The sequence below is a fragment of the Exophiala aquamarina genome, assembly GCF_000709125.1.
Source record: "Exophiala aquamarina CBS 119918 chromosome Unknown aczIA-supercont1.4, whole genome shotgun sequence".
NCBI classification, from domain to species: Eukaryota; Fungi; Ascomycota; class Eurotiomycetes; order Chaetothyriales; family Herpotrichiellaceae; genus Exophiala; species Exophiala aquamarina.
Window position 1 is genome coordinate 3,522,374 of NW_013550584.1, and position 14,885 is coordinate 3,537,258.

Below are 14,885 nucleotides of genomic sequence, written 5' to 3' on the forward strand. Positions count from 1 at the left end.
CTCTTTTTTATGAAGTTCTCCTCGGTGTATTGCTTAAAACATGCACAGACTGGGATATCGCCGATGATTGACAACACCAGACATTTTGCTCGTCCGAGCGGGATTTAATTCTATGTCAAGCTGTTGAAAAGATCTGGGAGCTGATTTATGGTTTGTTGCGAGGATCGTTTTTATTTTCCCCACACTGTCATATCCGGACGGGTTTTTGGGCTGGCCAAAACTGTTTCGTTTGCGAGCCCTCGCTATTGCATTACGAGATGATGAACGAACCTTGACATATGAGAATTGAGAATGAATACAATGACTCTTTGATATTTCACTATGTTTGTTTCCTGTCCCTGCTCTTGTCTCCTTTCTTTCCCGACCTTATCAACCGCAAAATGCTGCTGAGTTGCGTTGCGGTGTCCACTCTGCACCCATTTTATTAGTCTCGTTGGCTAATTCCGGATCAGAGGCATGCTGATAAGGGTCTGCTAGGTGAAGACCAATAGGGCGTGGAAGGAGGATCATGGTGAGTAGTTGGAGGAGCGATAATATGTCGCCGCGACTCCATTTGAGCTCCATGTTCTGATAGGTGCGGTAGCCTTGCAGATGAATTGGGTTGCATTGAACTAATGTGGGCAATGATATGACAAAATGTTCAAGATGGAAGAAGTGGTCAAGATTGATATAAACGACACTTGACTCTGAAAGATTCAGATCTTCATGTTCTTATGCTACTGCTGCTGGTTCTGAAGTGGCGGTAAAAAATGTGCACACCTTCCAGCCTTGTATACCTACCCCTAGTATTCAAAGTGTATGATGACCCTAGTGTCGCTATTTCACTCTCTATCAAGTCCTTGACACGGGGGATTCGCCAACGATTTATGGCTTTCCTTTTGCGAAGACTGCAGGAAAATTCTTCAGCCAACACACGGTGCACTGTGGGTATTCCCCCACAGCCGTCTGTTGGAGAGAGTAAGTTCTGGCCGTGAAGTCACGGGAGAGGGAAACGTTTGGCCTTATTTGTGCTTGCAAAGACAGCCAGCATTATCTCTCATGCTATTTGTCTTGGCGATGCAAGGGTGTTCAATTCAATTGTTCATGCTAAGGCTGTATTTGCCGTGTTCTAATTCTGTAATTAACATCCTCATTTGAGCCCGATCAGTAGATTTGCATTTTACGCCCTTGCCAATGGGCAGGACAGCCTTACTCTGGTCCTTACTTGGAAAGACCAGGAGCTGATCTGTCCCGAGAGAATTCAGTCTATAGAACGTTTAAATCTACCAAGGACAATTGTGTTAACATTTTGAATGCTTCGATCAGAAACTCAAACGTGGTCACTCGGTCTCTTTGGTGTGATCTTAGAAAAACAGAGTCTTTCAGGATCCTTCAGTGCCATTGTTCTTCCACACGACTGAAAATCTTCAGTTATGACCACGAGAATCGGTTCCAAGGAGGTTGACGAAGAGAGGCTCGACATAGTCCGCTCAAGAAGAAGATTAGGAGCTTAAATGTAGGGAGCATAGTGAAGGCTAAGGAGTGGTTCTTGCAACCTGAACTTGATTTGGTTCTCTCTTCGAAGGAGAGAGACTCTGACACAAGGATTGTGCACCTGTTACTTGGGTATACATGAGACAATAACAACACTGGCTACCATCAAACCACACATTCGTGGTATTTCCCCCCCACAACATTAGCAGTACTTGCGAGCTTCCCTTGTCATCACATTGTAAATTTGATTAGATCAATCCTGCCGCCACAACAAGAGCTCCGACGCCGGCGACAACGATCTTGTCAACAGCGGCTGTGGGAGCGGCCACGCCAGGAAAGGACGATGCAAGCCCACTTCCAGAAACGACAGTGGAAGATCCTGCTAGAGTTGAAGCTACCGTCTCAGCCGTAGTGGATGGAAGCGTGTACGTGAAGGTCTGGAGATCTGAAGGACAAGATGGTAGTGTCATTGTGCTGGCACCTGAAGTCGCGCCCGGAATACTTGAATAGAACTGGCATAAAGTGTATGAGGAAGCACTGGCGGAGGGGAATGTGCTGGTGAGTGTGATCGCATCGGTCGTGGCCGTTGGAAGGAGATCTGTGTACGAGAACGTTATGATGCTAGATGGGCAAGGAGGAAGAGTAAGCGTGGTGACTGTCGCACTCGACCCTCCTGTGGCTCCGGGAATACTGGAGTAGAACTGGCAAAGCGTATAAGAGCCTGTAGTGGCCGTCGAACTCTGAGCGCTGGAGACAAGGGTAGAAGTTATGATGGCGGCCGTACTGTCCGACGCGGCAGCGATGGCGCCAAATATTACGGCTGTCGCTGCAACGAGCATCGGGAATCTTGTTCGAGAAGCCATGGTATGTAAATCCGAAGCTGCAATTGTTGGTGGTGTAGAGAGTGAGGCGTTGTGGGCGATGAATCAGCAGCAGTAGCCGTGGATGTTATCTAATGTAGGTAGGGGTTATTTAATACTTGATACGAGTTACACCGTCCTTATTTACGAGAAATAGGCACCAAGCATTCTGGAGGCTACGTGATATTTCTCGTTAAGTAGTGGTGTGTTATTGGCTTCTTTTGCTCTAGTTGCTAAGCCAACGCTGTAAGTCTGAGACATAGTCTTCACACTTTGGATCCCTTGGATTTGACCAGTTTCCTCATCGGGAGGATCGCTTTCTCGCTCCACTGATGTCAACCCAGGCTATCGCGGAGCTATGACGAAACAATTTGTTAAGAGGCCAAAGACCAAAAGCAAAGTTGCGACGCCTTCTGCTAAGGATAGATCTATGCTGGTTCCCAGTGAAGGTCCAACGAACCCAGGCATCAGCTCTTGCACTCCATACGAGATAAAGGGGTGGCTTTCTCGTGATCGGGTAGGATTTCAAGAAAACGTCTTAGTACTAGAGCTTAGGCATTCCTGACTAGTATTTTATAATGCCATCTGGCTCAAGATGCATCGGCGGTGTTCTGCTAAACGTCCACTGTATCGATGGGGAGAACGAGGTATCCGTACCTTGTCCCACTCTTGCATTGTGGTCGGGTGCCGGAAAATTAAAGGTACATCTAACGCTAATCGCTTGCTATTTTTGGGCTCGGCTCCACTCATCGAGCTTGATCTGAGTCCTGGGAAACACCGCCGTATGGTTGTCTGACTATGCTAAGAAGAACTAAAACTGGGGATGCCATGACGAGGAAATTATGAAAACATGGAGCTGCAAATTTGCCCTCCCAGAATACCCTTAATTCAGTCAGAAACTGAGGAGGTCGGAATGTATCTCGATTCTCGACCAGCAAACTGAGTTTGAGCAAGGTTTGATCCAATACAGAAAAGGTAAGTATCTTCTGATTGGTGTTCAGTCTTGCCAAATGTGATACAATTTCAATTCTAACACTCTCTCCGTCACTTCAATCGATTTCACGTCCAGCTTCGTGGAAAGCCTATCATGATCTGTGGTTACTAGCGGCTTCGCCTGAGCACCGAGCACCGAGCACCTGTTGGAGAGCAGACACTGGAGGAAATTGCTAGTATCTAGCCTGGCCCTCCTCCTTGGACTCGTAAGTCCTTAGACGGATTGCTGGTTGATGCATCGATAGCAAGCCCTTCTTCTCCACTTGGACGACTCCGTGATACGCTGTCCTGGCCTCCGCCAATTGAAGATTTTCATCAAGAATGGAGCCGGCCAGCTGCCAGATTACTAAAACTAGTCGAAGGAAACCGGATTCTCAACCGAGGATCTGAGACACAACGGTAGAAAGAGGCAATGTCTGTTGACAAGCAACGGTCAAACCCACTGAGACTGACTGACTTTGTATGTAGCTATGCGCGGTGAGTCGAACCCCGCGGGTTGATTACGCGGCGTCCATGCCGAGAGCAGAGTCCCACTACGTCCTCTGGTAAACGGCTTGCAATTGAAAGGGGCCGTCTTTTTTGAAGACTAATCGTAGTTTGTAAATTACCACATTTCGACAGTCGCTCAGATGCAACTTCAAAACATCAGGTTCGCCCTGCTGCTTGGAGACACTCAGCTTCCGCTAATCCGCTGGTCTTTAACCATGACAACGAGGTGAACACCTGCTGTGGAATAGGTAGAAAACTCTGATGTTTTTGGAGGCAGAATACTCCAGTGCAATGGTCCAGGTATCATGCTCATCTGGCTCGCTTGCATACTTCCCGCCTACCACTCAATGTTCTAGACAGCTTTTCAGTGCCGCTACACCCTACAGGAGCCTAAATGAAGTAGTAAAGAAGAAAACTAGGCTTGAAACCACTACTATTTGTACTTCCGCGTGGAAACGCAATTTCTATTGCATGCTTCGTGTCCCTTTCACCTTTCCTTGGCTCCAAGGAGTCCACTCTGCAACGCGATCACCAAGGGTAGTATAAGTTCGCTACCTACCTCCTCACGCTTGGTCCTTGATATTGCGAGTGACAGGTATAAGTTGTTCAGTGGCCTCTGAAACATACATGGCTCGCAGTACTTAGCAACCGCCCAATGAAACGTTGCCAGAATTCCGCATTGCTCGAAACCCACCAGAAGGTCTCATTCAACTCAAAAATCATGAGAGCTTGTAGCACCTCTTCGTCAGCAGCTCCCACAAATCCTCAAAAACGAGTGTGAATACGAAAGACGTAGATAAACAGACAGCGACAACTTTAATGCATTGTTGCAAACCACAGTCTGCCAGCGCCGCCAACTCCCAAGTCATCGAGTCCCCGAGTCCGAGTCTGTGGCGTTATCGCAGGACTCGAATTCCAGTCCTGATCCGACTCCGAGTCCTAGCTATCTATAGTGCACCATACTAGCGAATTGTCCTCTAGTTTAAGCCTCGTTGAGCAGCGCTTCAAGTGGTCCCTATATTATCTAAGGATTCTTCTTGTTCTGAAATACTGATGCAAGCGTAATCCACGCCATTCTCCTAGTTGCGAGGTGGTAGATCCTGCATATTGGTTAGCTAGGGGAGGTAGCAGGAGCCATAAACATCCAGCAACTTGGCGATTCTTGCATCGTTTACTCAACGGCAGAGACATAGGCGCCGGTGTAGAACCAAGCAGGACAGCAGTGAATAAGGAGTCAATATCGATATCGATATTCTCGATATTAAAGAAAGGCATGCTGTAGGACGACATTATTAATAGGGTAAGGTAAGTTTAGATAACTAGATCAGGCGATTAGAAGTGCTCCTTTTTACGGTCTTCTGTGTAATTCAATGGTAAAATAGTGAAAGACAGAGGAAACGGAGCTTAGAAACCCTTCTAAGCCTATCGACTATAAGCGAGACTAATAGGCTAGATATAGTAAACGACTTGAGTCCCTGCTAACCTTTAGGACTCGTGAGATGACTTGGTGGTTGGCGGCACAGCAATCAGCCTTATTGGGTGGAGACATGTGGGCGAAATGCTCAGGCTAAGCTGGCTACTGGCAAATTAAATGCGAACGATCGGTAGATGGTCAGAATTGTCTATGAATAGTAGGACTTAATTCTATCTAACATGCTCTGTTGTTATATAGGTCAGGCAACGGTCAGGTTATGCATCGCTAGGACGTTGAGAAGACAGTCCGACATATTCGGCAGGCTGAAGCTTAACGCCAAAGTTGCTGTAGTGCCAGTCTCCTTATTTGACTGCACGGTTCCTTTTACCCACCAATGTTCTCAAGTTGTAGGTGAGCATTAGGAAGTCTTGGGAGGAGTACAAGCACCTCCAAATCCGAGGTCCCAGGTCGCAGAATTAAACTCGCTGAAGATGGTCTGGATCTGGTAGCCCTTTGGCCCAACGACATTTGCATCCGAGCCGGTCTTGGCGGTATAGAGAACATTGATGCCCTTCGCGATGGTTCTCGGGAATGTTGCCTGCCATCTGAAGGTAATGATGCCATCGCAGGTAACCGAGTCAATCTTGATAAGTGTGACATTGACGGGTGGCTGAGCACCCTGACCGGAGATGAAAGCCGTCTTATCAGCGAAGGTGAAGCCATCAAGAGGCGCTCCTGTGAAGAAATTGATGGAGGATGACGTATCGCTGAAATGGGCGTCGGTGAGGAGATTTTTGGCATTGTCTCCGGTGAAGTTAGTCAGGGTGAGAATGAAGTCGTCCACGATCTTGTGTGCTGTCACGGCGGGAATGCAGTCATCCTTCTTGGCCAGAGGAAGAGTGCTGGCGGAGGCAAGAGAGAGGAGGGCAGCGGGAGCCAAAATACTTGAAAAAAGCATGTTGATGAAGGTTTCTTGGGGCTTGCTATGAATTGGGTACACGTCACAAAAGAACGAATGTAGCGGGGTCTTGAGAGAGTCTGATACAGACGCTATAAGAGGTCGGCTGGTAGAGTGAGTGTCAGCTTGAAGTTGAAGGAGTCCCTAACGCCAGGGAAATCTTGCCATTTTATACAATAGCCGTCTCACCCTCTGAGGGCCGCTTGTCCCGTCTAGAGTCATGTTTTCTGCTTCGAGCTTACCAATAGGCAACCCCTGTCAGGGGCGAGGCTGTTATTGAGTCGGTGACAATCCAAATACTTTCAGAAGGGGCAAAGCTAAAGCGAGAGTCAGATGGTCTGACGGAAGCATCGGTGCTGGCGTTGAAGGAAATGCTGCTCATTCCCACAAATTTACAATCCGAACAGCGAGGTCCGAGGCGGTGGGGGTCAAAGGGGCCGGCTGTAGGGCAAGTAGGTAACGTAAAACGAATGCTCGATACAATTACTGACGGCTTTTCGTTTGTAGGCTTGTCCTGAACACCCACCGTAGCCGTCCAGTACTGTTAATAGTTCTTTTAAGTCGGAAGTGCGAACCTCAGTTGAAGTTTCTCATGCAGCCCACCTAGTCTGTATCAGAGCCTGGACGCTGCCTTACTACTAAGTGCTCCGTACGGAGTCAGCATGGCAAACCTTGTCCAAACGTTTCGAACTCTCCACCCATGGTAGATACACAAGCGCAAGGCTGTACTCAGCATTTGGTATGGTTCTAGCCCAGAAGCACAGGCCATACCCAATACGTGGCAATGGCCAATTCTCCAGCATTACTGATTACTGCCATATATTGATTACGGCCGGGATGACTGTACCCATGGAGGACTGCAGGTTGGCGTACCGAACATTCTTGGCCAGCGACCTGAGTAAGGCTTGAACGGTAGCTTAAATCAACATCACTCACCATTACTGGTTCCTCGCCGTTTTAAGTCTGACGACCTACATTTGTTGTGCTCTGCTCATTCTCCGCAAATAGTACTGTAGTAAGCAGATATTCTCCAGCTGAAGACCTAACAGTATTGGGAAGGCTGTACCTACTTGACGAAGCCTTTCGTGTTGGAAATACATTCAGCATTGCGCATAAGCAGGTTGTGACTGTCCAGAACTATTATGTGCATTGTCAAATCTTCGATTGGTGGCAAGACGTCTAATCGGTGGTCGGTGGATCCCCTTATACCAGCCCAGAAGCTTTGCTTAGAGATCGGAACTCCGGCTCCGCAAGCTCATGAGCTCGGGCTGCGATATCTGTGGGGCTCCGAAAGGCCCCTGTTTATTTACTGTCTAGATGGGACGGGGTGAGGCACCATGCGATAAGGAGGGAGAGCCAGTGAGTGATTTTTCTTTTTGAATCCGGCTCGAGAAACATGACTTGGAATAAACAATGACCCCGCAACAAGGTGGCCACATGAGGTTATGTTGGATAGAATGATTTGACAACCATGAAAGACAGCCAGTTCGAGGCACGCACCGCTGATTCTGCGCCTCCCCCCAAGACTCCCTCGGATCTTCAAGAAGTGACATTTCGAAGCCTCAATGTTAGTGATGATAAGTTATTTCTATCAAGGTTAAACATAACTCGCTTCCCGCCGTCCATCGGCTCGGGTCGCGGTTAAGCCAACAGGCTTATTGCTCATGCGCAAATTATAATCACTCCTCCTTTTTGGACGCGCGGATGGCTGAAGGTACCGAATTTGAGCCGACATGCTTCTCGTAGTCTTCTTGTACGATATCAAGGTTGAATTCGGCCTCGCCAACGAGGAGCTTCGTGTCCTCTAGAAGCGCTGCCAGGTCCAATGCCAGCATCGTCGTGCTCAGTTGCATGACTGCAAAGGCAGAGTATCCTGGTTCACAGACATGCTTGGTGTTTAGAATGTCGGTATCGACGCCGTTCAAGGCTTCCCCGAGGTGGTAAGGATCTGGTACTCGAAGATATGGGGGAACAGGGCGCCCAGATGTTATTGCTCCAGAGAGTATCGCAAGGAGAGATGTAACGCCGTGAGATGTAAGCTCAAGTGTGGACATGGTCTCTCCAAAATCTTTGGCCCAGGTGCTTTCATTAGAGAGGGTGGTCGCAACTATACTATCCGCGTGTGTATCTTCCGGAAGTTCCTTGAAAGTCTTAGTGGCAAAGGCAATCATTGCAGTGAAACGGAGTATACTAGAAAGATTCAGTGAACCGATAAAAAGTTACACATTTTGTGGTAGACTCACTTCTGGGTCCGGTCGAGGAGTCGTTCATATGTAGCCCTCGGGAATTTTCCTCCAAACGTTGGTTCCCATCGCATAAACTGCAGATGATTCTTCATGCCCTGAATGAGGATAAGCTGCTTCGCGAAAAGTTTGCTCCGTGCCTTTTCAATTTTCCTAAGGGGGCTATTCTTGTTTTTGTGGTCTCCTCCCAAGTCTTTCAGACGTAGTGAAACTGCTTTGTGCGTGGAACTGTAATAGTGGCCAAGCAAGTATTCGGTTTTCCCAAGATCTTTCCTCATCTCGGCTCGCGCAGTAGACACCGTTGGGAAATAGCTTAGAAATGAGGCGATTCCTACACCTCCGAGAACAGCAGCCAATCTGTACGGGGCTAGCTCGTAAACTGGATGGAAGACTTGTCCATTGGACACCGAGAGAGCTATTCCCACTTGCTTCACCTGGAGTTCGTACCCAATGATTAGCATAATAGTGATCATCCCGATCATCGGTATCACCGGGTCGTCTGGCTTCGTCACCAACAAGTAGTGATAGAAAAACATACTGATACCAACAAAGACGATGACTCCAGCCGTATGACCGTCAACAATGTACCAATCGACATAGGAGAATACCATGGCCAGGAAAGTTCCAAATAGTCGGACAAACTGGCCATAGAGGCCAGATCCAGCTGTTTGGGTCATGCTGATGGCAACCATGACCGCGCCCCATATGATGCGTTGCTTGATGTAGAATTCTTGTGAGTTCCTGAGATAGCAAGTAATGGCAATGAACATAGTTCCCGAAGCCACCTTGAAGCCGAACCACGACTCAGTGGATCCAACGACCTTTGGAATAAAACGGAATTTATCGGTCACCCGCTCGTAGAGATTGACAGGTGGCAGATGTTCGGGATCTCTCGTGACGCCTAGTGCGTCTCCCAAGTGCACAGTCGGAGTTCCGCTACGATAGCTGTACGTTTGATAATCTAGATTACTGTCTTCGCGAGTGAATAATGATTTCCCCCATTTCTTGAGCTGCTTCCTTGTTGGAAGTATAAGTCGTTTCTTGGACATCGTTCCGTCGTTAATTTTTAGATCGGCAAATCGTACCAAGTCAAGGATGGCTTTAGCTGTAGTCACGAGACAGAACTCAACCTGTATACGGGTTAGTAATTGCCTGTCGTAAATGCAATGGTCTTTCCCTTACGTTTAGAATCAAGTAGAGCTGAGACTGGTGCCGTTGGCTCAGAGGGTCCTTTGATGTTGCGCCCAGTACGTCCTCTTGTCCGGTTAGGCGACACCACTGTTTCAATGGCTCTTCCCTAGCGGTCAGAAAGTCCTGAATTGTCTGCTCCAAGAAGCCTGCAAGCCCTCCTTGTGACGAAGCCCTCGCGAGAAGTTCTTCCTTGGTGAAGAATGCTGGCTTTCGCGTTATCTGAAGAGTAAAGAACGCATAGTCTAGCCCTTGGAGCATAGCGTCCCACAACCCGAATGCTGAATTTTGCAGCTTTTCGAAAAGTTGTTTCCAGAGTTCCTCTTCACTTCTGATGGGCGTGCCATCAGAAGTGGCTTCAGGGCCTAGCGCCACCGTACTTGCTTCCATCGAGCTCCAGCCGCCTGATTTCTCAACTCTGACAGCTAGTTGGACTGCTGTCTCCATTCCGGCAACGGGTGCAAGGATATTTTTCATGAGTTTCATAATGGATACGAAATCATCTGCTCTCAACTTTGACCATGTGAACTCGCGCTTCACGTAGCGAATCTGTGAGTGTATCTTGACCTGATCCTCTGTTGCCTCCGCGGTTGCAGATTTCCATGCTTCTGCTTCTGGCCATGATGCCTTTTTACCTCCACTGCTCTCAATCTGGGTATCGCTACAGCTAGATGTCTCACGCCTGTCCCAATCACGGGCGTGTAGCGAGATGATGAAATCCCGTTGGGCATCCAGAACAGACTTAAGGTGATGAAGATACTCATTCAATATTATTGTTACCAGATCCCTTGTGGTAACTGGTAGTACCAAAAAGTGAACAGCGAAGGCAAGCCCGAAGCCGACGAAAAAGGTGTCGAGAAGTCGTCTTACTAGACTTTGTGTTAGTCTAATTACGTCTAGACGTTGGTGAACCTTACTGAGTGACTCCACATGCTCTATGGTCGGTAAGATGCAGCCATATGTTGCGGTGACGTTTATAAAAATCCCAAACACTATCAGCGGCAGGAAGTATTGCGGTCGGAATGCACGAAAACTGTTCTAGTTAATGCGTACAAGGTGTGCGATGACCTTTTTTGACCTACGTGTTGTATGCCCATAATAGAAAGAAAAACCAAACTGCTTGATTTGCACTGGCCGCTGCATTGTATGGTACAACCATGGTTTTTGGGACCGGACCCTGGCTCATCGCTTCTTGTTCAATATGAGTCGTATTCTGCCTGGCCTTTGTGGATATCCACATAAAGAGGAGTGATATGGCCGCAGCGAGGCAGGTCAGGAACTACAAGGGGTCGAATTAGATATAGCCCAGAGCGAGGGAAGGGAGGCATCATTGTACATACACCAGTGATCAACAATCCTGAAACGAATCTGGCTCTGGGAAGGATAGGAACGACCAGCAACGACATGATCGGGATAAGGTAACCAATGGTTGAGTAGTGTTCGGCAACACTTGCATTTTGATATCTGCTGATGGTAAGCGTTGGAACTGGTCAGAATGAGGATTGCAGACATTGCTAGGCCGATAGTCGGTGCAACAGCTCCTCTAAAAGTTGTCAGCATCGAGCCCACCATTATACACTTACTGTCAACATTGTCATTCAACAGTTGAAGCAGGCCCGGAACTCCTAAACAGCCAGGGACAAGGTTCATACGTACTTGAACATCACTAGAATGATAGGAAGATTGAGCTTCAATCCTAAAGAGTCAAGGATTTTCTTCACCCCAGAAGGTTGCTGTGGCTTCGCCATCGTGTGAGGAGCAGTTCCAGCTGGATGAGAGCTATTGAGTAAACGAAACCTGCACGAACGCGCTGGTGCGTCACGCGTTGTAATTAAAAGCTCAACCTGACATAAAAATCAATAGAACTTGTAGCACTGTAGATAACAGGGTACAGATCACGGTTCTACTGACAACAAGCAAATAACATAGAAAAAGAGAAAACATCAGGTGAGAAAACAAAAGAATTGTTAATGCCCGTCGCAATTGCCCTCGAAAGCGAGTGACCCTTTACGGAAAGACTGAGTGTTGTGAAACCATGGGACCACTGAAAGCACGCTCATGTAAGCCATTGACTCAGCGGTCATGATACCGGATTCAGCAGGAGTTCGTTCATAATGCTAGGACACTCTATCTTTACGTTGTTGTGAACAGCCAGCATTAGGAAATCTGTTTGAGATTTTGTGCCCCTAAAATGCAAACAGCGTCTGATAATATATATGGAGTTTATCTTTATTTGTGGCGGCTTATGTTCCCGCCACACGCGTGCAAACAGTGTTGTCTCGTGAATTTCACTGGTGCAGGGACCATGAAATGGTGAGCCACGTAAGGGTTTAGACATTTCCTCACCTCAGGAGATCGACAGCTAGCCTTCTGCCCGTAGCTGGAGTACTCACCAGCTCAGCGAATGGATGCAGTGGTGAAGGGCCTGGATGTGGCATTGCATTTATATCAGTACCGACTGCTTGCGATCTTGGGCACAAATTTAAGCACCAAGTAGGCGGAAACAAGGAGTCAAGGAGCCCGATCCCCGATTGAAACTACCTCGTGGTGCTTCAAGAAATGTGCTTTGTCCTTCCCGGGCGGAGAAGTAATGACGACTGAGGAGGGGATTCAACACGACGGGTAAGAATGAAACTGAGATGGTGGACGTGGATCTGTGCCCGGCATGGCTCGTGCAATTGAATTGTTAGGTAAGCTGGCGGTAAATTGGAAGCGTCCTTACCTCATCATATTAGTGATGACAAAATGAAGGCCTGATTCCTGAACTGGAATGGGGGAGGTAATCTTCATTAGTGCTTCAAAATGCACAACCGTAGAAGAGTCCGGCGGAGCATACAGGCAGGTTCGCAGGGCCACCCTGCCATACCCTCACTCATTATCGAAAAGTAACTTCGTGGGAAGTCTAGCCTTCAATTTCAGCTTGTTTTTATACTCCGTACTATCCGAGGACTTCGCTCCAACACCCATGGGACAAAGGTTCTGTTGGACAGAAGACTAATAGGCGAAATCCAGCGAGACCTGCTCGTCCCCCTTCGCCGCGACAGGAAGACAAGCAAGGCCGAAATCCCAAGCACATTGAGAGCTTCACTTCAATGGCTTATGTCAAAGAAAGTGTAGATAGCGTCGACTCTCTTTGGGTGACCTACCTTCGGAAAACTCCGATCAACTCTCAGATCTCGGAAGACGAGGGCCAGGGAAAGAGCTCGGCGCCAGGCTATGAGCATATACAACCCATCTTTTTGCTCATCCCGATGGACCGAGGGGCTCATTTGTGAGATTCTAATCCGAAGCTACAACGATATCGCAGCCAAGCCTGCGAGCTCGCGACGCAACTGAAAGAACGTACCAACAACTTGGGCTGATCGACGGTTTGATGGCAATTTACTGTACGAGTAATTCCACATGGAACGAGAAGTATGGGGCATCGACTTGCGCCATGAATCGCCTGTCAACGGGGTATTCCGGTCAAGGATGAAAACGGCCGTCAAAGTTTAACCTACTTGAACACCAAAGTTGGCGTGGGAGCGGAATGGGTGCCTCGTGTTCGGGCCTCAAAGCTAAGGACTTGCAGAGACGTATTCTCGCGTTCTTGGGCCTCCTGTGTTGGGAGCCTTTTTTGCGTATCGTTGCACATCCACTTTCTCTCAGAAACCTTCACGCATCCCTAAATTGTGTCATCGAATTTCTGGTCTATGACTGAGGATGACAGCGGCCTTGAGTCCCTGGGAGCCCAAGCATGGTTGACGACCATGCAATGCACCATTACACTCACACTATACCGCCCTTGGCTATGGATCTCGAATGCACCCGCTCGTGATTCTCGGGCTTGCCAAGTGATGCGTTCGTGTTCTGTAATTATGTGAACTGGGAAAGGGGAATAACTTCGAATTGCGCGAGAGACCAATGTTCCCAAGCTGAATCGAAGCTGCGCCCATTGGTAGCTAGACCCTGGAGATGATCAACAATTTCCTGCCTCCAAACATGCCTGACAATCGAAGTCTGAGCTTCGTAACAGGAGCCGTACGGGGTAGATGTATCCTTGGTACTTGGATTGTCGAAGCCCCGTGAGAAAAGTCAACTTGATCGCTAAGCGACTCTTCCTGCTGTTGCAGCCCAAACACACACGGCATCTCGCTGTAAACCTTATCTTTCAGCGACAGGAATGGTGGAATAATAGCCAAGCCAGTTTCGCCCCTTCCCTTCGCCTGGGACTCGAACAACTTCAGACGCTAAAGCTGCGGGCACCAAGGGAGCTTCCCCGACTACCATCATAGAATAGTCAACGCCAGATCCATGCACAGGTGTGCTTAGGCCACAGTCGAGGCTGCCCGTTGAGCTTTGGCAATCAGGGGTGTGCCTGACGACGAGTCTTCTCAATCATGCATCGCAGCCACTAAACCAACAGGGTGGAACTAGACAAGCACCAACAACCCGAGGCCGCATCTAGGGGAAGAATTGGATTAGAAGGCGTTTCCTCAACACCTCCACCATCCCCGCGAATCACTTGGTGGTCTGCATTGCAGCCCAAGCAAGCCCCCTGCCCAGAGTGATCAGAGCGCCCTACACTGTTGATCTACTTTCGCTTCTTGAAATCGATGAAGAAACACATGTGGGCCGCTTCCCGTACGCCGAGGTCCCCACCTCGCTTCCGACCCCAGGATTCTGGGTGGCTCTGACAAGCCTGGCGTTTTTCGTGCAGGAAAGTCTGGCCCAACCTCAAATTCTCGTGTCTGTCCCAGAAATATGAGAAAGGGGTCTTCGGAGCTTGATGTCCATTATTTGCTTCCTCGGCTATGTTTTGATATCCCAATGACGATTAGGAAGCAGCCTTTCAGTCAACCTAGCACCCGTTTCCCGTCCCATGTAATGATATTCGGGGTCTGTTGTAGCTTATCGTCCTACACAAATTTCCAGAAGGATTGTTGGTCCTCGGTAACCCCAAGGTACACTAGGCAAAGTTGTCCAATCGCGGAAGTTAAGTGCCAGTGGAGTTGCGGGTGCTGCAGCATCTCATGTCAGTCCACCACGACGCAAGACTGGGTCAGTAAAAAAAAGCTGGAGTGATACCCACAAGGCACCACGATCTGCCTGGCTGCAGCAGCTCCCGTTAGCTGGGCCACTTTTCACCTCTGCCCGCCCATGTAAGTGTGATGGCTGGTGACGAATGCATGGCATGGCCATATGGCCAGGACTACACTAATTCAGGAACCGGATTTGGCATTCCCCTTCATTCTTGCCTTTAGCAGCGCCTCAAACAGTGTTAGCAG

The 14,885-nt window shown here is 48.5% G+C and overlaps 3 protein-coding genes across 3 annotated transcripts; all 3 read right to left on the bottom strand.

Annotated features, from left to right (window-relative positions):
* Window positions 1–1,721: 1,721 nt before the first annotated feature.
* On the bottom strand, window positions 1,722–2,336 carry A1O9_06371 (uncharacterized protein; the record flags this gene model as incomplete). Its single annotated transcript, XM_013405581.1, has 1 exon — window positions 1,722–2,336. One exon carries the CDS (start codon window positions 2,334–2,336, stop codon window positions 1,722–1,724), a length of 615 nt encoding a protein of 204 aa, XP_013261035.1.
* A 3,311-nt stretch (window positions 2,337–5,647) lies between these two features.
* Window positions 5,648–6,187, bottom strand: A1O9_06372 (uncharacterized protein; the record flags this gene model as incomplete). The annotated part of the gene is made up of 1 exon (XM_013405582.1): window positions 5,648–6,187. The coding sequence occupies one exon, from the start codon at window positions 6,185–6,187 to the stop codon at window positions 5,648–5,650; it is 540 nt and encodes a 179-aa protein (XP_013261036.1).
* A 1,679-nt stretch (window positions 6,188–7,866) lies between these two features.
* A1O9_06373 (uncharacterized protein) lies at window positions 7,867–11,366 on the bottom strand (the record flags this gene model as incomplete). The annotated part of the gene is made up of 7 exons (XM_013405583.1): window positions 7,867–8,377; window positions 8,431–9,560; window positions 9,613–10,487; window positions 10,536–10,651; window positions 10,701–10,897; window positions 10,959–11,082; window positions 11,275–11,366. 7 exons carry the CDS (start codon window positions 11,364–11,366, stop codon window positions 7,867–7,869), a joined length of 3,045 nt encoding a protein of 1,014 aa, XP_013261037.1.
* Window positions 11,367–14,885: the final 3,519 nt, after the last annotated feature.